The sequence below is a fragment of the Echeneis naucrates genome, chromosome 19 (genome assembly GCF_900963305.1).
Source record: "Echeneis naucrates chromosome 19, fEcheNa1.1, whole genome shotgun sequence".
NCBI lineage: Eukaryota > Metazoa > Chordata > Actinopteri > Carangiformes > Echeneidae > Echeneis > Echeneis naucrates.
Window position 1 is genome coordinate 11,774,172 of NC_042529.1, and position 22,874 is coordinate 11,797,045.

The 22,874-nt window shown below is 44.1% G+C and overlaps 2 protein-coding genes across 3 annotated transcripts in view; one reads left to right on the forward strand and one right to left on the reverse strand.

The window, feature by feature from the left end:
• The window catches only part of cpped1 (calcineurin-like phosphoesterase domain containing 1), a 28,016-nt gene extending 25,431 nt beyond the window's left edge, over positions 1-2,585 (reverse strand). For both annotated transcript variants that reach the window (XM_029527276.1, XM_029527275.1), the window contains exon 1: positions 2,385-2,585. In XM_029527276.1, the coding sequence (XP_029383136.1) occupies positions 2,385-2,436 (52 nt within the window). In that variant the 5' untranslated portion in view covers positions 2,437-2,585. The remainder of the gene's footprint in view (positions 1-2,384) is intronic.
• A 1,476-nt stretch (positions 2,586-4,061) lies between these two features.
• shisa9a (shisa family member 9a) overlaps positions 4,062-22,874 on the forward strand; it is a 39,656-nt gene continuing 20,843 nt past the window's right edge. The window contains exons 1-3 of the mRNA XM_029528397.1: positions 4,062-4,127; positions 4,382-4,917; positions 5,560-5,666. Coding sequence (XP_029384257.1) covers positions 4,062-4,127; positions 4,382-4,917; positions 5,560-5,666 — 709 coding nt within the window. The remainder of the gene's footprint in view (positions 4,128-4,381; positions 4,918-5,559; positions 5,667-22,874) is intronic.

The window sequence follows — 22,874 nt, forward strand, 5'->3', positions numbered from 1 at the left end:
CATATTTAATGGACACAACTTTCACCAGAGCCATCTTCTGATTCATCTAACTGGTATTCTCATCCGTGCAACATCTGAACATTTTGTGTTCAAAAGTTTTAGATAACAGATAACTAAACTAAATGCTTTAAGAAATAGGTCTTATCACACATTAGTCATTCAGTAGTATCAGATCTGCTGGGAAACCATATGGAAACCTCATTCTCCTTATTCTTGGAATTAACACTACACCTTATTTGTTGAAAGCACTGTAATCAGGATTTAGAGCTGAGAATTGAGGGGGGGTTACGTGCTCACTCCATGACTAACCAATGCCAAAAAAAAATAAAAAAACAACTACATGTTAGAAAATGAATTGTAAAGAACAAGAATTTTACATAATCCTGATATTACACAACAGAAGGGCCCTACACTCTAATCACTTTCAAACATTCATTAACAAGGCCTGCTTCTCCATGTAAGGAACGGAAACAAGCACTCAGGCTGATGGTAATGACAAGGTATGACATGAAGGGCACGAGAGACAACCCAGCAAAGTGATATGGAAATGGAGAGATGCTAAGAGCAGATGCGAAGAGCAGGTGTAAACAACAGTGTTGTGCTCCACTCATTTCATTTCCGGAGGATGTGGAAGTGGAGTTGCGCGCTTTTGTCACTGTGGAGGGTCTGCATCTGCATTCTGCACCGACCCCCTCACTCACACTCAGCAGGGGCTAGTAGCTGTTTGTCATCTTCTATGTTTAACATGCGCTCCATGTATCCCTCTCCCAAATGAGTTTATGATAATTCTGTCCTCTAGATAAAACTTGAGCAAAGATAGGAAAAGAAAGAGAAACAAAGAATCAAATGCTCCTGGGATCGAAGAGAATGACAGATTAACAATGATCACATTAGTGTACATGATACTGATGAAACCACGAGGGTAAACAAACTTTTCTTCTTTGATTATCACCATCATCTCTCTGACCAATTTACTTAAGAATGCCTTTAACCCAAACTTTCCTGGCCTTGATGTTAATTTATGAATACAGAATGAGGACTGCTGATGAAATGTGAAATCATACCAGCTGTCATCACCATTGTAGTATAAAGTGCAGTTTCCTGATTTTTTTCCTAAGGAGTCTTTCACAGTCTTCTGACAGTTACTCCTAGAGAGAAAGCACAGATGTCTGTCTTTCAAACAGATTGCAAACTTTCATCCTGATCTCCTGCAGCTCAGCAGAATACCTTTTAAACTCAGCTCGCCTCAACTTTCGAGTGTTTGTATATGGAAATCTCTGCCTAACAATGCAAACCTCAGTAAGCAGATAAAACCTGCTCTTCGCTCCAGAAGAATGGATAGAAACCACATAGGAATGCAAGTGAACACATAAACATTTCCAAGTGCCCCTAAGCCACATGCCTGTTGGTTCTGCTCCTCAGTTATCTTAATAATGAACAATCCTCTTTGTCAGTGCTCATGTGGAGTGAAGACAAAATTTAACGTACTTTTATAGTATCTCTCTCTCTGGAGTCAGATGTGTGAACATTTCACAGATGAATAAAGAGAAGAAGAAGAAGAAAAAAAAAACACAAGGACTTGGAGGAGTCAACAAAGCTCCCATGATAGGAGATAAGAGGCAGCAGCTTTGTGTGTCTGCGCTGCTGGAGCACAACTTCAGACATAAATCTTAGCTATTTCTCAGGTGGTAGATGGCAAGCTCCAAAGCTAATCATCATTTGAGATGAAAGTGCATTGGGGGGTTTGCATTTGCAGCACAAAATAAAATACTGAACATTTCAACTCCCTCCCTTTGGTTCCATTACACTCACAGTTTTCTTGCAAGAAGCTCTCAGATAACCGATGAAAGCGTCACCGGTCGTGTCACTGTGATTGTTTTTTACCCTTAAACATATTGATAGGAAAAGCCTGAACCACAGCTTCATAGTGAAACCCCTGAGGCTTATTCCATGTCAACTGCAGAGACAATAACTAGTTTAGCTTCAGCTCCTGTCTCCATCGCTGAATGTTGTTTTCACGAATCCACTTTAAAATTAACAACAAATTCTAGCTTTCACAGACACGCACACATATAAGTTTTAGTGATGTCATTTTTTTTTACCCAAATCTCCAACACATCGCCAATAAACAACTCAAAACTATCGCCTGTATTTGTTTAGAGAAGTCAGCACGGTGTCGGGTTGAAGGCGAACTGAAACGAAGCACAAGCCAGCAGTGTATCCTGGCTTTGTCTGCTTATTTCAGGTTATTTCAGAGGCTGAACATCTTCTCCCGGTCGGACGGCTGACCTGTTGCCAGCGGCAACAACTTGTAGGCTAACAGGCTAACAGCGGCTAAGTTAGCCTGAGAGGCGGCTAACGCCTTAGCTAACACAGTCGACTACCTTCAGTCAGTCCGCTGAAAGTCCGATGTTTAGCCTTGAGAAAGATATCCATAAGACCCGCTGCTGAACGAGCTGTCCGAGTAAAACTATTCTGGCTACTTCTAAACTCGTCTTCGACTCAAGATACACTTTTGTTTCCTAGTTTTCGTTGTTGTTGTTGTTGTTGTTGTTGTTGTTGTTGTTATCTTGCTCCGGCTGTCTCCGTAGGTAGCTAACGCTGGTGGCTATCGTTGATCGATTGGTATGCCTGTTAGTGGATGTGTGAGTTTCTCAGCAGCGGCCCCCAGTGTAGCAGCAACACGCATCCAACTAACAGACCAACACTCTGCATGACTGGCCCTTGCCCCGATTGTGTTTCACTGTACTGTGTGTTAACAGTTTGTTTACTATGCACTTCGGGGAGATTGCAATTTTCGTTGTTCGCTTGCTATACAATGACAAACAAAGTTTCATTCATCCATGCATTCAGTATTAGGCTGCAGGTTTAGATCCAACAAACCAGATGGACTCTAACTGTTAGTGTCTTGTTTGATTAACTATAACCTCCAAAGTCGCTTTCTCCCCCTTTTTTATGAATGTCTCGAGTTATTTTACGCAGAGGGAAGGCTGGAGGTGCAACAGGGTATGACAAATGAAATAAAAACGGATCATGTTATGATTTTATCCAAACCTTCCTTCAATGGTGATCTGCAATCCTAATTATTATATATATATTTAAAACTGTAGGAAGTCTAATGAGCTCCCACAGCTTATTTTTCACTCAAAAATTTGGAACCTTGGAGGGAGTCTGGACAGAAGTCGCTGCAAACTGGGCTTCGCTCATTTTGCTAGTTTTAGATTAGAATAACATGTTTCAAGATGCTTCAGGGTTAGGGTTAGGCATTATGTTCAGCACAGAGCAATTTACTTTCAGCTTCAGGCTATATATGTGATCTGCGCTTGCACTTAAGAAATGTGAGCTACACACTATATAAAAATTCCATCGATGCATTGCGTTTAGGCCTAATGTGTTTGCTAAACGCCAGCAATGCTTTTTCGATTCATTATAAGGGAGGATTATACACGCCCTTCACTTTTTCATCTTAGAAATCCACGCTGGGCATCGTGGCAGTTAATTTAGTGAATAAAAGGGGGAAACATATACATCGAATGACTTATGTTATCATTTGGCCCTGTGTTTGGTTAGGTCTAGATGTGCTTTAATGCGAAAATAGAAAATGTTTGGAGAAAGCCTCCAATGGATCTAACACAAAATGTCCTCAGGCAATATTTTTGGTGAAACAGCCTTTTGTCAATATACCCTGTTTTTAGAAGCTGCCCATTGTAACACTTGTGATTTAGAACAATTGCAACCTACGACTGAAAATGCGTAAAGTGGGAAAAAAGGAGGAGGGGGTCTCCCACGCCTTTCCTCGATGGCAAAACAGAATAGTGATGTGCGTATACCAGGGCTTTTCTCATAACATTTCACAATAAAGGCTCCCTCTTCCTTTCTCTTCTTTTCTTTCTCTCTCGCTGTCTCCAACGCTCACAGTCTCCCTCCCTCCCTCTGGTTTCCTCCTCCTCTCCTTTTTGCGCACCAAGCTCCCTCAGCCTCGGTTCCTCACTTGGCTCACTGCGCTCCCATCCTCCGTGCGGTTTGTGTCTCTGCCTACTCCTGTGCGTAAGAGCGCGCCGATGGATGTGTGGAGTGATGCCCTCCTGAAAATCAAAATCCAGATGCATCTTTGGTCAGACGTGCAGGTGAGCAGTTAGAGGTGAGAGCGCGCGTTGAGGAGCACTTAGACTAAGCCAAGTTCATTCCACGGAGGTTGCTTTTATTCTGCACCCCCTCCTTCTTTCTTTGCTTTTTTTTTTGATGATGATATGTTAGTGAAGATGCTCATCGGGGTGGATGACGGTGCGTTGCTGTTTGGATGTATGTTTCTGGACTTTTCAGCCTATCATGACCGCGCGCCTTTCCTCCTCTCCCCGAGTCTTTTCGTTTCTGCGTGAAGTTGAACGGAGGAGAGCGCACAATGAGAGGGAAGTACTTTCTCCTCGGCTTTTTGTTGCTCAAACTTATGGCCCTGGTGTGCAAGGCTGACGGGGAGCCCGGGCTGCTCGGAGGATTCGTGATGATCTCCACCTCCAACGGCTCCAGGGAGGATGAGAGCGTGTCCGAGGAGACCCCGCACACGGAGGACAAATGCCGGGGTTACTACGACGTGATGGGTCAGTGGGATCCGCCGTTCATCTGCAAAACGGGCAACTATCTGTACTGCTGCGGCACCTGTGGCTTCCGCTTCTGCTGCTCCTTCAAGCACTCCCGGCTGGACCAGAGCACCTGCAAAAATTATGACACCCCGATGTGGATGAAGACCGGGCAGACCCCCTACAACAAAATGAACAAGATGCACGACAGCACCAAAGACAAGACGAACTTAATCGTTTACATCATATGTGGAGTAGTGGCCATAATGGCTCTCGTGGGGATTTTCACCAAACTGGGTCTGGAAAAGGCGCACCGGCCCCAGAGAGAAAACATGTCCAGGTAAGTCTGTCTCTGGCTCCCCCCCTTCTCCCTTCCACCCTCTCTTCCTCTCTTCCTGCCTTTCCCTGCCTCTCTCAGTGCGCTTGTTTACAAAGACACTTGCAGTAGTAGCCTGCGCACGCACGGACCTGGAGCGCGCAGCGTTTAGTAGATATGTAGAAGTGCGTCGGGATCGTTGGGCTATATTTCTCACTCGGGCTGTGGTTTCTGAGCAGCTCTTCCATGCGTCCACTCCAGTCTCTCCTGTCCGCTGTGATATAACATTATGTGAGCTGCTCCCATCAGGCGGGGGCGGCTTCTTTCACAAGAGTAAGGCGGCATTGCGCTCCATTGTGTAGCCTGTGTCTGATTTGAGATCGGGGAGAAGGCTTTCATACACCTCCACAGTGTAATGCAATAGTCGAGAGTGCATGTGCAATAACTGCAGGGAAAAGAAGAAGAAAAGAAATCAAATCTTTCCCGATTCCCTAGAGAGTCACACTTACAGTTTGATGAAATGCTGCAGCCCAACTGAATAATTCAATTAACCGTGACATGCACAGCTCCTCGTGTCTGCACCCCTCATTCATCAGCCCTCCCTGTCTCCCTCTGTGTCTCCCTCTGTCTCTCTCTGTCTCTCTCTGTTGACTGTCTGTCTGACAGGGCCGTGGCCAGCGTGTTACAGGGCGGGTGTCCAGGTGAGCAGTTCCGGGGGGAGGAGGCCCTGGGGATGCACTCGCAGCACTATGTTTCCAGACCCACAAACCTCCGTGAGTCTTTTAAATGTTTCGTGTGTGTGTGTGTGTACAGCTCATTACTGGCTGTTGTGACCTGAGAGTGTGTCAGACAGAGAAAAAAAAGGGACTTGGCTGTTGGATATGTCCAGGTTGGTGTCAGATTCCTGAAAAAGATGGAAGGATGTGAGCGGTTGGGATTAAGTGGGTCAGCTCAGCTGGACTCACCAAACACCGACTGTATGTGGTGTGTAGTTGGAGGAACAACAAACACATCCCTGCTGGCATTTTCCTGTTTTCTTTCAAATGAGAGCATTTGGTTTTTGTTTTATTGCACACTGGCTAGATTTCATAACGCACTCGAAAGAGAATATCTGCATGCCTTTTCTGCTGCCTCTCAAATCCAGCCCTTATTCACTGTTTTATTTTGGTTCATGCCCACATGATATAATGAGAGAGGGAAGTGGGAGTGTGTGCGAGTCGGTGAGGAAGTGGTGGTAATGTGTGTGTAGGGGGATTGGGAAGGGATGGGGGGACTGACTGGGAGTTTGGAGGGTGGTGGTTGGTGGTAGGGGTAGAACACAGAGCACATGAATGCCATCTATTTCTGTTGCGTCCCGTGGGCTGCTACAGTACCAAGCTCCTTTGTGTTTTTGAACACCGAAGATCAAACAGATGAATGTGCGCACACACACACACACACACAAACTGAGGCCAGTACACACACAGCACATCATGGTGAACAGTCTGTACACAGCCTTCAGATTCCCTCAGAGTTGCATCTCAGGCCCATCTGGCTTTTGTGCCAAAACAACAACAAAAAAGAAATCTGAGATGAAATTCAACGTAAACGACATATTTGAGACATTCAGACTGAACTCACTTTTGTCTTGTCAGAGGACAGTTGTCCTCTCAATTCTCAGGTTATTATTAAGCTCTACATGAATGGCACCTTGTTCAATTCCATTTGACTGTAGCTGAAATCCTCCCACATTTTTTGACTGCACTTCTTCACTTTGGTAAAAAAAAAAAAAAAAGACAAACAAAAAGCCCAACCTAATCGCACAATGTTTTTTCGTGTTTGATTATTTTTCTGTTGCAGCTAAACTGGCAACTAGCACATTGACCAAAATTCAACTTGTTTTCACAGGTTTTTTTTTTTTTCCAAACACACGATGAAGAGGATATTTTCTCATTTATGTTTGGAAAACATCAACAGAGATCTGGCTGGAATTTTGAATTTCTGTTGAGTGAGGAAAATGCACATGTAAGGAAGTGAGTGTGTGTTTGTGTGTGTGGGGGGGCGATAAGTACTTCTATTTGTGAGAATGAGATAAATATGTAATCCTACAACACTTCCCCCAACTAATGACAAGGTGACATAACCCTACTCGGCTTGAAGCACTACGCCCACAGATACCATCAACATCATGATGAGAGCACAGCTCGTGGATTGTGGGGTGTCGGGGGGGGGGGGGGGCATTGAATTTATTTAAAAGGTTTGCTTTCAGAGAAGAGGGGGCCAAGTCTCAAATAACAAAATAAATTCTACCATGAAAAGAAAGAAATGTTGCTAAGAGTCAGTGACTTTTTTTTTCACCACCTCCCTGTGGAAGAGATGAGATGGCCTCTCACCTGAGTGGCCAATAGGACGCCACTGTGAAACTGTCATCATTATTTGCGATGTGGAACCTGCTTCTCTGGACCCTTTAATCCCGGGGCTTGTGGGTATTCACGTGGAATGTTATTAACCTCTGCGATCTGGCGGGATCCTCCTCAACATGCACCTAATTGGCGTATGGGCGTGCTCTCAGATGGTGAGGGAGGGAATCGGTCAGGTAGGGGGGCAGCGCAGGGAGGGGTCGCAGAGATGAGAGGAACTGCATATGGATTTTGCTGGATAACATGTCTGTACATGTTATTCTTGTTTTAAGCGATTAACGGAAGATGAGTAGACTGAAAAGGCCAAGGTCATTTTTCAGTGGGACAGTGGCTCTGAATGTAAAGGACAAACGAGGGAAGTGGGGCTGAAGAATGAAGAAAGCGGTAACCGCAATGTAAACATTAGTGTTGGAGCGAAAAAGGCCACCTGCGTTTGCACAGTTTGCTCACCTATAGTGCAAAATTGTGCTGGAAAATCTATTTTTAGTGCAAACCACATATTGATTATAGCTTATGGCCAGATTGCCCTATTACTGGCATCAATGAATCTGGTCTGGCAGGCTTCTGTGCCTCTATAGGAGAAACGTCCTTTGGGCATCACGTTTTATTGTTCTCGTGCAGCATTGTCTTTGGTTTATTTGTCTGCAGATGTTTTATCATTATCACATACAAGTGAAACATGCGCAGTGTTAATTATCAATAGGAAAGGCACAAGAGTGTGGGTGGATGAATCGAACGGGGGCCCTACATATTAAAAATGGACACTTTAGTTGCTTTGTGAACCAGAACCAGCCAAGCACCACCTATTCCCCCGACTGGGCCAGCTGGCAGACTTTCATGTCATCTCAAAACCCAGAGACTTTGTTTGAATCCTTAAAAGGCTGGAAATCCTCGGTCTCCTCACTTTCAGCATGAAAGAGCCAACGAGACAAAGATGGAAGGGACGGAGAAAGACGGGAGAATGAGATTGGGGGAGGAGAGCGAAAGGCTGTTTTTGTCATGTTTTATATTAACACTACGCTTGTGTTTGGATTGCCATTGTTAAGTGAAAACATCTTGAGTCATTTCCATTTCATCCAGGGTGACTTCAAGAATTGAGTGATTGAGTCTAATTTACGAAGCAGCAGTGAATCTCACTGTTAGCACTATTATTGTATAATCTAATGAGGAAGTTGTGTTTTAATTGGAAAACTGCAGTTATTCTGCTGAATTATTACATCGACATCAAGCAGGCCGATATCACACTTTTTAGTTCTCTAATTGTCATTTGGCTATCACATTTAAGAGCTTTAGGTGGGCAGCGCTATTAGTTTTATTAAGACAAATCGCACACAGCTACATGTGCAAACACACACACGCACAACACTGTATTCACAACTCAATTCACCATTTGCAGGCTTAATTACCTCCCCAGCAGTTATAATCTTTTCCTAAACATTCGGAGAACGATGAAATTTTAATAGGTAATTGCTTCTGAGATTGCAAAGGCACGAGAAAAGGCCCCGTCTGCAAAATACTCCGCCTCCTGACTGCGCGCGTGTGTGCAAATGCGTGTGCGTGTCGGTGTACTCACTGTGTGCGTGCACGCATGTTTTTGGCCTGTCAGAATGAGCCGTGCATACCTCAGATTAGAAGTAGGCAGCCGTGTGACCTTGTCCTCTTGGCTGTCATCTGAGCCTTCGGTGTGTCACATCTGATTGCTGTCAGAGCGGAAAGAGGAGCTCCAGCTAGCGAACCTACAGACGGCCATGGAAGCAAGAAGGGGGAGGCTGTGGGGGAGAAAATGACAGAGCTGGAGGTAGTTATCTGTGAGACGCCACTCCAGCTCCAGCTCCGTTTGAAACTCAGCTTCTGTCCTTGTGTTCAAACGGGCAATAAAACAGGTGCAGTTGAAGTTCCATCCCTGAGTTTGTGTTTCAGGCTCATAGCCAGATGTGGTGACAGTAAAGCTTCCACTGTAGCTACAGCGAGTTTCCTTTGATCCATACCGGTGAGGAGAATGTTTGCTTGCTCCAGTAGCTCTCCTCCTTCTCACTGGCTGTTTATGAGAAAGCAAGGCTTGTCGCACATTATGTTCCTCAGACACAGTATTTTCTTCTTTCTTTCTTTTTTTTTAGACCCTTTTTAGGCCTTTTTAGGGAACCAAAAATGGAACGACTAATATGTCACCCTGGATTTGTGAGCCGTTAAATTCTAATTTGAGAAACAACTTATAAACCTGCAATTGTAATTGTAAATATTTATACATTAACTTGCTGACGCCTTCGGTCAAATGCCACACATTTTGCACTTACTCAGTGTTTCATTTGACATTCTGATATGAAAAGATTTATTTGTGGCATGACCTACCAAAAACCGCTTCATTGTACTTTTCTGTCTTTTTGTGGAGCTCTAGCAAGATCGGGTTGCTTGATGCCATTGCTGGTCTCTGAGTCTCTCCTCTGACTGGCTGACTGTGGTTTGGTAAAAGCCGCTGTCAATGCAAATGGCGATGGTCAGTCAGCACAGCAACACAGCTTAGCAGCAGTGCTTCATACCAGCACCCAGCAGCCACTTGTTGAGCAACAACTCTTTAGGATTTAATCAACTATAACTGATGTGATTTTATTCTAAGCCTGGTGTGTTTATTCTTCCTTACATGCCTCAGTTATGTTTCTCATCAACAGCTGCATTTAGACCACGCTGCTTTTCAAGCTCCTAAAACTGTGACATTTTGAAAGCAGTTTTAATTTGAGAACCGGGAATGACTGGTGGTGACGACGACAAAAATGGTTGCTCCCTGATTGGTTCCTGTTAACCTGGACTACCAGTGGTGAATGCAACATAAATAACAAATCACCTTGTTGTCTTTGCCAGCAGCAACAACATTTTGTATTTTAACCTAACATCTACCAACTGTAGAGGAGCTAACCTGCTTCCTGTATACGCCAGCTCATGCATGCCTAATTTATGTGACTGGTCACATTTACATATTTCAGCTCAGAGGGTATAGATGGAGCTGGTCTCTGACATCTAAAACAGTTATCTGGATAGAGATACCTTGTGCTTTCACATGCTTGTTCAAAATGAAAACAGATGACTGCACCTTCACTTGGATTGAAAACCTCCCGCTGTGAATAAAGTAAAGAAATGATTTGGGCTACAGTGACATGGCAGATAAACAGAAAGTTGCAGGCCCAGATTTAGAGAAGCATCAGTAGTGTCTCCTCCTCCTCTCCAGAGCCTCATTCCCGCACCTTCTCTCTGCCTAATTATCTTAATGTGAGTCCCCCTCAGCAGCAGGGGGACGCCATTAGACTCCTATTTGTTAGGGCTCTGGGGCGACACAGCCAGAAAGTATCGACCCACAGCAGACATGCACTCAGTTTAGGCACAGAAGGAGGCCTGGGCCAGGGATGTGTCCACACGGCCCGGGGAGGGAGCAACACTGTGTGAATGTAGGCAAAAGGATTTTAGAAATTATGAGCAACAGAAAACATTTTTGTTTTTTTTTTTTCCCCCCTTAGCTTCCTTTCCAAAATCCTAACGAAGCAGCAACGACCCTGAGCTGCATCACACTCCTGTTACTGAGCATTAGCTTCTTCCTGCAAAGGCAATGTAAATTAGAACAAGCACTCATTCTGTAGACATTTCAAGAAATCAAACAGCGTATCTGGGAGCGAGGAAAGTGGTGTCGTGCCCGCTGCTCATACTTTCTAGTCCTCAGCATTCTGCACATCCCAGTACACAGTTTCCTACCTTGTCACTTTGGCGTCATAGTAAAAAAAAAAAAGAAAGAAAGAAAGAAAAAAAAAAAAAGCAATATGGACAGTGAATATCTTAACTTCTAATCAGCTGAACACCCAGCCCACCCTCCTCACGAATATTAATCAGTTCATTTACTCCCAGGAAGGCACGTCTTGCATATGACAGGTAATTATGTCTGTGTCTTGGTGCTGGTGTGCCTGTGTGTGCCTGTGTGTGTGTGTGTGTGTGTGCGCACAAGTCTGTCAAGTCCGGGTCTGCGTTCGTTGATGCGCTTGTGACTGCTCGTACAGTCAAAAGCATGACAAGTCAGCTGCAAAACGACGACAACAAGGACAACAAAAATACAAGAAACCTATGGCGCTCTTTATTCAGCTCCTGAGAGAAGCATTACATCCGTATATCTTCATCTATTTCACTCTCATTTAGGTTTGACTATCTTTAATGAAACAGCACTCGCAGGCAGTCATGGGATAAGGAGACAGACTTCCCATCTGTAGGTTTGAACAGGTGGTTATCACCACTGGTTTCTAATTAACTGCTACACCAGCTCTTCTTAATCAACTGTTAAAATGAACGAGTCGAGCCTTTTACAAATACTAGGATTATTTTCCTTCAAATGAGTTCAGGCAAAAAAAAAAAAAAAAAAAAGAAGAAGAAAAAAAATTTATACAAAAAAATTAATTTGTTAAGGAACAACTCTGTCAGTCCTGTTCAAGTTGGGGATTTTTTCCCCCCCTGGTAATTCAGGCTGTGTTTAAGTTTCAAGAGGCCCTTGGCTCGATGCATGCATCCTTGCATTTTCCACTGCAGCGGAGAGAGCAGCTATTATCCTTTTAACAATAACATGCTCACTGTAAGACAGAGAGTGAAGCAGGCAGAATTACATCGTGGCATTACACGTCTATTTATGCCCTCTAACATGTGAAATCCTCTCTAATCTGCAGCTATTGTAACATTTGTCCTTTTTACACTGATTCTAACGGAGCAATGGAGCTCTAATCTCCTGCGTTGTACACGATACAGTAACACGGTGTACATTATGTATATATATGTTTATATATGTATATGTGCAGTAAATAATTTCCAACAGCGCCCCAACTGTGGATAATGTGCCGATAAATAATAATAATTAAAAAAAAAAAAAAAATGTAGCACCAGGAGGATGAGAAATCTTTAAAGCAGGTTAGTGAGGGCAAACCGAGAAGCTTAACAGTTTGGTGAAAGTGAAGGATAAACAAGCGAAATAGTAAGCACAAGGGCGGGAGCCACTGCAGTACATTTCAGTGCACTTAGAGTATTATGGGAACGAAGTGCTGCCACTCACTCACTTCTCTCTGCGTGTGTGTGTGTGTGTGTGCGCGTCTTGAACTGCTTGGCTTTGAAAAAGAACAGTCTGTTTTGGGTGAACCTGCCAAAGAAACAGATCACTTCCCATGTCCCTAAAGTGCTGAAGTCCTTTTTTTTTTTTGCTTCCCCTTCTCTTCTTCTTGTGCGCACACATACATTTGGACACCACAAAGAGCCCACACATGTACAGCCTCCACATACACACATATATTCTGTTCCAGGCTTCTGTTTCGCTCGCGGCCTGGGGGCAGGTAGCAGATTTGGTTGGTGCCATCAGCAATATTAAGTCACAGGCAGGGAAGGCTAATGCTGGAAGCACACTTGTGACCAAACTGAGGATTTAGTTCTTGGGAGAAAGAACTCCACCTCCTTCTCTCCCTTGCCTCCGGGCTTCAGTATGGCCTGGCTCTCTCACCACCCTGCCCTGAGGAGGTAGGGACACATTGGCAGCCTTCCCGCTGCTCACCCTCCTGCCCTCATACATGCATATGGACACACACAGCCCCCACTCCCCATCATCCTGCTGGGCGCTGGCCCATGGATAGGGGACATGTGGCGAGGCAAAATGCGTCACAATGCTGGGCTCTCACTCCGACAGATCTTCTGCCTGTCTGCCTGCCTACAAACTACCAGCCTGGAACGACTCACAAAAACAGAGAAGGGGTTTTGTTTTTCACCCTTCTGATTCGCAGCAATCGCCCTGCTCTCAGCTCCCCTCAGCTTCTGGCTACTGTTACCCCCTCTTTTGGCATTTCTTCTTTCTCATGGCAGTCGCTGGTTACAGAATCTGGTGTTTTTGTTACAATTTCTAGAAAGATATGATTCTCTCATTTTCCCCAGAGCATCAAGCTGTGTCAGAGTGTGTAACCTTTTACGCTATATGTATGAAACATGCCTCGAAGGCAGTCATAAATATGTTCCAATTGGTAGATTGCCTAGCATATTTATGGTGTGAGACTTGAAACCAGTCGAGGCTACAACTGAACAACAAATCCTTGGAGGATTTGGACTGTGAGTTCAAACTGCTTTCTTTTTTCTTTAGTTATGTTTGTTTTGGGAGCTTTTCTTTCAGGATAGGTCAGATGTTGCCTTTCTTTATCTCATCCCCCTATAACCTGACGCTGGTAGTGAGAATATCACACAGTGGCAAAGAAGCCAAGGAGAACCCCCCCCACAACGAATACTTTACTTTATCAGGGAGATTTTAGTTCGTCTTGCCTCAAACATTTTTAAGGGTGGATCCATTGAAAACATATGTTTAAGGTTTAAAGGGGAACATGGAGTTCGCTTCCTTCAAAAAGAATGGAAAAGAGCTGTGCAAACGGTTTTAACCGCAGCTACAGTGGATTGGAATGGTGACCCGGTTTCACTGCTACCAAGCACACCTATAATTTGTTTCCTCGCCAAGAGTTAAATGAAAAAACTTATGCTACTGTGAAGCCTGATGTTAAATATAAAACAGCCAGCAGTCAGCTAGATTAGCTTAGCACAACGCCTGGAAACATGGGGAAGCAGCAGCTGGTTGCTTAGCAACCTGATGGCGAAGACAAGATTTAAGGAAGTCTTTGCTCCAAGCCAAGAACTAATCCAGCACAATGTGTTGTTTTTAAACTTTGTAAAAATTCAGGAAGTCAGATATGAAATGTTAGTTATGGAGCTTTACGCTTCATAAATGCAAGCTTGTTTTAAACTCTATGCATTCCATTAAGCCCTTCATATGAATAAATAATATTTATGTGTATTACCAGTTTCAAAGCCAAAGATTTAGATCCTTTCTTGCCGCTCATGTTGATTTAATATGGAAATTTGGGTTGTTTCCCTGCCCTTTCATTGGCCACCATGTTTTGTCTCATGCCTGCTGCATATGCAAATGCACCATTTCAGTATCTTCTCATCAGATCACAGGCAGCAGCATGGCCCCATCTCTGCACACAAAGCTTCTAAATAAGCTTCACAATCCCACTGGGACTTACCTTATTGGACACATTAATTTCATTGGCTGCCCAGTGAAGTATGATATACAGTACTGTGCCTGTGGGGATGCATTCGTCTTATTTCGCTCTACGACCATGAGTAGAGCCCTTCCCATAAGTGTCTCACAAACAGCCTATAATCATACAAATTTATACATTGTTGTGCACAAGATAAGCATCCCAGATCTCACAATGGCAACTGTGAGTTCTAGAGAAGCATAAGACAGACAGACATCCAGAGGGAGAGGTACCTTTAGATGTCACTGTCAACCTAACCAGCAGGCAGCGATTGAATCAATACCCCCTCAGGAATTTTGGGGAAATGGAAGCAGAGGGGATCTGAAAGTGCCTTTCTCTACGCTCCCCTCCTCTATCTGATGGAGAGGACTTGTACGTGCTGAGTCTGAATGATAGAGCCAGAGAAAGACAGAAATAAAAGCAGGGAACCAAAAATGAGATAGGAAGAGTGCAAGTGGAAGAGGGGAGATGAGAAAAGAAATATTGGGAGAGAGAGAGAAAGAAGAGTGGAGCCAACAGCGGGGAGGCTGAGAGTGTTTGACGAAAGATAGAGTGAGGAAATCTTTACGGAGACACATCGATCTTTCAGGCCTCTCCTGAAATGAATGTGGGAAGACACAGAGCAGATTAGGTCCAGACAAAGCTCCCTGTTGCGCTTTGCCTTCATGCACACAAAGGCTCCATTCCGCTGTTGTGGCAATGTGGCTTTGACAGTAATATAATCATGAATTGATCATTGCACAAAGTTCCCGTTGGCCGTGGCATCAGCGAGTTCACCGTTTATCATGCAGGAACAAACAGCATTGACATGAATGCGGCAGGTGCGTCCACCTTACACAGCGGCATACAGGTCGAAGAGAGACGTGGATTTCATGTCTATGCTGGCAGACAATGAGAAATAAGATAGATGGAGAATGGAGCTTTGAGTGTGTTCACACGGGATCAATTTTACCAGCATGGTTTATGTACAGTGTTCACACAGTTAACATTTTGTTTTGTTTGTTTTCCTTTCACATAGGTGTAGTTACAGCCTAGGGCCTTCGAGCCTCTGATTGGTTTTTTTTGGCAACATATGATTTAGGGACATGAAGTTTGGCAGATTTAAGTCAACTGCAGCTTAAAACGTTAATCCACATCCACCCAGCTGTTTCTTTTATCGAGACCTTTCACTTCACAATGGTAATATTCAAATTGGAAATATGGCAAACAAACTCAAGCAGGCACCAGAAACCCAGGGTGGCTAATATTATCTGGAAGAGAGGACTAAAGGGGAAATTGTTGCCTGCACAGTTTAAAACGGGCAGCAGCTGTTAACTGAAAGAATCCTAAAACTTAGTGTGTAATACACACTTGCTTTTTCAATATGCTGCTGATGTATAGCCCAGTTATGAGCCTGTGTACTAAAGGTGTGCATACAGTTTTCCAGTGCAAGTGTGTTCCCTAAATCGATTTTACCTCAAAATAATAGTTTGGGTGGTCTAACCAAAGCTGTGACTCGCTCAGTGGGCCCGTTGGAATAACTTAGAGGTCACCAGAACCTGACTATCCGACAAATTTCACCGCAGGAAATATCTTGTTTGACGTCTGTCTGAAGCCAGACAGGTGTGGTTTCAAAAGAAAGCCAACTTATTGGTTGTAAATTATATGATTAAAAAAATGGAAGCATTGGTGGAGAGGTTCGTTAGTAAAAGCAGAAAACTTAGGCGAATCAAATAATGAAAAACGAAGCAGTAATTTATTTTCAAAATTAAAGATTATTTTGTAAATGACGTTAAAGATGTAAAATGATTTAAAGAAATTATCAAGAGGAAAAAGAATGGAAAAGTTGACAGAGGCCAGCAGCAGGGAGGCAGCACAGTTAAGTGTGTGTTACAGTAGTGCAACAACTTCCCCACCACATGCGCTCACAGCAATCAGCAATCACTGCAAATGGTGTCCCTGTGTGCTTTAACACTACAATCAGTGAGGGGAGACACTCTAGCATGCCGAACTTCCACTGTAAGCCAGGTGCAGACTCCACTAAAGGGGAAGAGGCTCAAGTGAAAACAAGTCAAAACGGCAGCTGACAACCTCCTACAACTAAAGACAGATTGATAGTTAATATTTTGTCATAAAAACAGGGGTGGTTTTCAGTTCACAATGAAAATGACATACCTTAATGAAAAGGTGCACAGGTTAGCCCAGCCCAACAGGTCGATCATCCACAATATCCGAGATTGACTTCAATTCACCAGCAGCAGAATCAGACACCAACGCGACCAGCCAAAGGAGAAAGGAAAGCTACAGCAAACGATTGCACATGCCATCATGACGTCACCAAACATGCCAGAATTGGAGAAACCTTCAAACTAGTGGCTGTATTTCCTCGCCCGTGTGGCAACCAGGCAGAGACGAAAAGGTAGAAAAGGTAGCCACGATGCCACAGGTGCTTCAAATGCCCTCGGGTTAATCAGGGAGGGGTTGGCCTGAACCTGAGATGCTGTGCTCAAGAACCACCGATCCACTAGGCATTTACACGACTACTGCTCTTCCCATTATATAAGCACAATCCTCCAGGTCTCTAAATGGTTATCATTAAGTTCAAATGGCATCTTGAGAATCTCCTGTAGCTGTGAGGGTTGGTTTACACATAGCTGTGTAAAGTCTGCCTGATGCTGTTTTATTCACTTCTCTGGGATTTCAAAATGTCAGAACTTGATTCAAGTTAAGTCTTTAAAAACAAGCATGTAGTCCACCAGCTCCATTTTCTGTACGTCCCATTATGCACAAGCTTCTCTTAGCAATTTGAAAATATGCCATCACCCACAAATGGTATGCATTCACCTATATTCTACACCGGGAGGTAGACACATAAGATCCATTCAATACACTTATGTATGATGAACAGTCGTCACGTTGCCTGCATCGCCAAAACTCTGAGTTTTAAAAATAAGTCAGCTGGAAAAAGGAGAAACAACTCATGGAGCTAATGTTAGCTTAGCTGGCTACACCTGGCAAACTCTGCAGCAACAGCCTTCGCTCAGTTTCAGTCCACTTTTGTCTGCCTCTGACCAGCAGAGACCACCAGTCCTCTGTGTTTGTTTGGGCCTTTTTTGCCTTAATGGTTCATTGATGCTAAAATGCAGCACCTTTAACAGCCTCTTTATTTGCCAGCAATTGCGGTTGGCAGTTCTCATAAACCGCATTGTTCGGAAAGAGGATTATCGGCACTATCTTCAGCATTGTATTGATATCAGTTCTGAGAAGGAAATCAAACACATGCTGAAGGAACCTTCACTGGCTCCAAGCCTGCGGGTGCAGCCTGTGAGTGTTTCAGTCCCGAACTGATTGATTTCAGATTGAAATTGTAACACGTTGAAAATGTTTTATTGAATACTATTTGTTTGAATATGAAAATGCAGCTGTTAAACTGCAGCAGAAGCGGCATTGTCAGCACTCTCTCCAAAACCACCTTCACCATCCCGGCAGCAGCTCAGTCTCCGACCGTTCACTGTTTCCTTATTGTACTTGCCAGCAGACGTCTCATGTTCCTCCATCACCACGTCCACACTCCTACACTGTCTTCCCATCTGTGGCTGAAGGGATTCCACAACTGCTTTTTTAGCGTGGAGATTGCTGCAACATTTGTTTATGTTCACACCTATTTATTTCCTGGGATGATTTGCTAACAGCAGGCACAGGTCACACAGGTTGATGAAGGTAATGAGTGAGGGAAGAAGTAAGGAGGGAGGAAAAAAACGAGAGCAGAAGCAAGCAGCAGAGTGATGGTAGCGAAAGCATGTTTTTATGGAGGATAATTTTCCTCCCCAGAAGGCAGTGATTGGCATTAATTACCTAACAGGTGCTAACAGCGATGAATCTCATAATTAACCAGTTTAGATTGAGCTCATTTGGGAAGACATGAGTATGAAGCAGTGGGTGCAACAGTGTTATGTGCCTGAGCATTTGTTTAGAGTGTGAGTACACATACACAGGGGGAAAAAAAAAAGCCAGTAAGTAAGATAAAGTGAAAGACATATGGACTACAACATGTACTGTATCTACACTTAGAATACATCCAAATGTGTGCGAGTCTTTCCGTCCTAGTGTTTGTTCCAGGTGTGAAAGTCAAGATTTCGAATTTCCAGAGTGTGGGTTTCAATATGCTGTTATCCAAATACACTGTGGGAAAACCCCCATCTGCCTGCAGATCCGGCTAGCGTTTTTGGAACTACACCGAGATGCTGATTTATTAAGTGTGTGTGTATTTAGGGGTTCGTCTTAAAGCAGGGCGGAGAGAACGTGCTTGTTTCAGATTGGTTGCTTGTACAAATATTACACTGTACCATATAAAAATGAACCTTTCCCTACCTTCCCAAAGATGTTGGAGTAGGTAGAATTTGTTATCATGATTTATTTATTACTGTGTAAAGCGGATGAGAGAAGGTATTTGAACATCTCATGCTTGGTATAATCCTGAAACATGAGTCATGATCCAGGTTCCTTTTTCCATCAGCATCAAGGAGAACATGTTGAAGGAAAGAGCAACCTGGACTTTTTTTTTTTTTTTTTTGGACAAAAAATTGATTTCATTGTGGAGGTATATGACAAAACGTATTTCATTTTAACCATGTAATAGTTTAGTCCATAAAATGAAATCAATCAATAAATAAATCCCCGTCCTACGTTCTCAGAGTGCCTTGTGAATTCTACAGACTGTTAATTTTAACTGAATAGTAAAAACCCAAATAGATATTTGTTTGAAAAATGATTGAACTAATGAAACAAAATCTCTTTTGTTTTGTTTTTTTTTTTTGGTTTTGTCTGGTCGTGGTGGTCTGTTGCTCTGCAGGATTCATTGCTCCACAGGTCGTACTGTAGAATCTCAGTACTCTTGGCGGGCGCCCACCATGTTTAACCAGCACGCCTTTCGCCAACTGTCATGAAACATTTGAATGCACTGAGGTAATTCATTTGCCCTTTCCAACATTTTGAACAGTCACACTTGCTGGTAGGATTACAGCGACTAACACCAACTGATGTCTCGCATGTGGTGACGTGACCTGTATAACTTGTAACTTGTACTATCTGTGTCGAAGCAGAGATGGGCCCAAACAAACTGGCAGCTCAGGATAAACGCAGCCAAGCGTTTGTCCCCCTCTGTGCTTCTCACTTGGGGCTCTGGGTTAGTTTTGGAAGGCTACTGGCAGTAGAGGCAATGCCCAGTGGGATGAGGTGGCGGTGGGTGGTGCTGGTGGGGCGGGGGGTCGTCCATATGGGGATTTCCTTATGACCCACTTCTCTCCCCCATGCTGTTGCACAGAAGCCATCTCTATCTTGCCTGCCTGCCTCGCCCGCTCTGCAGCACTCATCAGGCAGACGGAGGCGTCTTTGTCTGTTCGCGCTGGTTCCTTCAAACTCCCTGTTGCCAAGACACAGAGCGGTGCAGGAGCGTCGACAGCTACACCGCCACTCGGCAGGACCATTGCTTTGCACCGATGCTATCAAATAGCATTCAGCAGATAAGCACGGTGCAGAATGCGCATGGAGACAAAAGCATGTGGCAGGACAAAGGCATTGACACGGAGAAAAGCCCTGAACTGTTCCACAAATGGATCAAGGGCAAACAGTCATCTGCATCCGTTCATCGGAGAGAAGGTGCAATGCCATGTTCACTCATACAGCACATCCCTATATGCTTCCCTACTCTGTTGTTCTTTTTACTAATCTTCAGTTTACTGTCTCTCCCGACACATACAGCCACCTTCACCCAGCACCCTTTGCATAGACACTCACACTATATACTGTGCACCCTGCCACTTTGTGTTCTCCTGCTTATAAATGGAGTGAGGCAGCCGGTCTTCCTTCTGTAACCTACTTTTTTTCCCCCTTTCTCCTTTCTCACTTGTACCCCCAACTCTCTGAGGGAGTATGGATATCTTGCTCGACTCGATTCCTGCAGGGGGGCCATCAATAAGCGCTCTATTTAGTTTATATCACGAATAACAGAACGTCATGGAGGTTTTTTTGTGGCTGAATAGACAGGTCCTGCAGTGGATTGTGGGATTCACTGGCTGGCTAATCCATCGCTCTTAGTGTGGCGCTCCCTCGGGGCCACTCTGAGGTCCCCCCTCCCCTTCCAGCCCAAAGTTGCTATCTTTCATGAGCTGCAGGAAGGTAGGAGAAATGTATCAGATGCGTCTCTGGATATGTGTGTGAGTGTAGTCAAAGTGTGCTGACCTGCTCTTTGAGCCGCAGCTAGATGGTGGAGAGAGAGAGAGAGAGACAGATAAATACTCCTTTGACAACAGATGGAGTGGAGAGCAGGGGATTCAATGAGAGGAGGAGGCACAGAGAGAGAAAGAGAAGACAGAAAAGCAGGTACACAAATAAACAGGCACAGGGATAAGAATGCGTTGGTGCCATGTGCTCATATCAGACAGGCATATGGCAGCAAAGCAGAGGCAAAGGGAGAGGGTTGCTTCAAACACTGAGCCTCTCAATCTGGCCCTGCTGTAGCCCTTCACCCTCTAATAAACTAATGCCACTACAATAAAGCACCTAATCACTTTCACTTTAAGCAAGTTATACTATAACAGCCCAGCAGGGAGCATGCATGAACACACACGCACACACATGCCGGAACATATCACAGCCTTGGTGGAGTAAAAAAAAATAAAAATAAAAAACCTTGAGGCAGATTACCCCCAGCCAGCGAACAGAAGGCAAAAATCAGTGCTTTTAGCTGAAGGAGGAGACGAGCATGAGACAGATTATCTACTTCACAGATGGAGGGATGTGCAGGATGCGGGGCTATTCTGCCGCCTCGCTTTGACTCACTTCATCATTCATGTGTCGTCGTGTGGCTTTTTGGGAGGAGAGGGATGGGATCATGAAAGAGAAACAAAGAGAGGAACGGATTGCGGTTAGCATGCTGTTGTTGAGGAAACTTCTTACCATTATTAACTCTGCAGAACAAATTACATCTGTAGATGAAGCCTGAGCATCATGTTATCAATTTTCTGCACTTGGAGCCAACAGAAAGCGCGTAAGGGTTATATGAACTGTAGCTCTTTAGACGTACACCTAGAGGTGTCTTCTCCAAACAAACACAAGCCTGGTAGTTGCAGTCTAGGATTGATTAGATTGTTCTGATGCCGTGTGAACTGCACGCATCTTAAGCCGTTACTGCTTGCATTGAACTCCGCACACCGCCTCGATTCAGCGATTATTGTCGTGTGTTTCTCATCATGCTGCTGCTGGCTGCGGAGGGATGAGAAAAGGGATATCTTTCTACTGCCCCGTCTTGTCTTCACCGGCCAAGAAAAGCCCCTCACAGCTGTGCTCCTACACTTAAACCTGCCAGGGATTCAGCCGAAGGGCCAGGTGCATCAGACTAAAGCTTTTAAACATAAAGCTTCTCTTCAGCGGAGCCAGAGGAGCAGACTGGGGGTCACAGACTGCAGGGAGAATAAATTCTGAGGTTACACTAATTAAATACTATCTGAAGCCTGACTTAAGCCTGGTTGGTGTGGTATAATAGAGGGTGGATTAAGTATTAAGGTGAAACTGATAGAGAGTTTAGCCTCTATTGCAAATCTGATATCAACTTTAGAGCACACTTAACAGCAATTGATTAAATAAAAAAAATTAATAATAACGTAATTATCTATTCGCAACAAAATACCCACGATACCTACAAATGTCCTTTCGCTAGCCTCTGTTTTCAACTACATCTCAACCTCAAAGTGGTTTCTTTTGCAGAAACCATTGAAGCGCTCTTAGGTTTGGGATGTAGTCAGAGACAAATTATCACAATCAAAGCAGATGAGATCATATTTTTGTCAGAAGTATGAATCAATCACTTTTAATTTTTATAATCCTTCAGGGTAAATTTGTATTTCGGAAATATTTTTCCCCCTAATGATCCACCTCCAGTCTGTAACCAAACCTTCAGTTGACGTCTGAAGTCTAAAGCTGAATGATGACAAAGCTACCCTACTGATGTCACCGTGATCATTGTTTCAAACTGATGGCATATCCCGTTAGCGCCACGGAAAATATTACATTATAGTGTCCCTGCATGTGACAAGTCCACTGCAAATGTTTGAAATAGCACGTCCTTCAATTCTGGCTGAATTCATGGATAGTAAGAATGTATGCTTTAGGGAATTGCAAAATTATTTTTGAGCAGCACAGAGGCATATTGGTTAGTGCTGTTGCCCCACAACAAAAGGATCGCTGGTTCGGTTCCCAGGCCTGGGGCCTTTCTGTGTGGAGTTTGCATGTTCTCCCCGTGCCTGTGTGGGTTTCCTCCCACCGTCCAAAGACAGCATGTTTGGGTTACCTGGTGACTCTAAACTGTCTGTAGGTCTGAGTGTGAGTGGTTGTTGGTCTCTGTCTGTCTGGTGATGGACTGGTGACCTGTCCAGGGTGCACCCCACCCCTCACCCAGAGTGAGCTGGGATTGGCTCCAACCCTGAAACAGATAAGCGGTTGAAAATCAATGATCACGTTT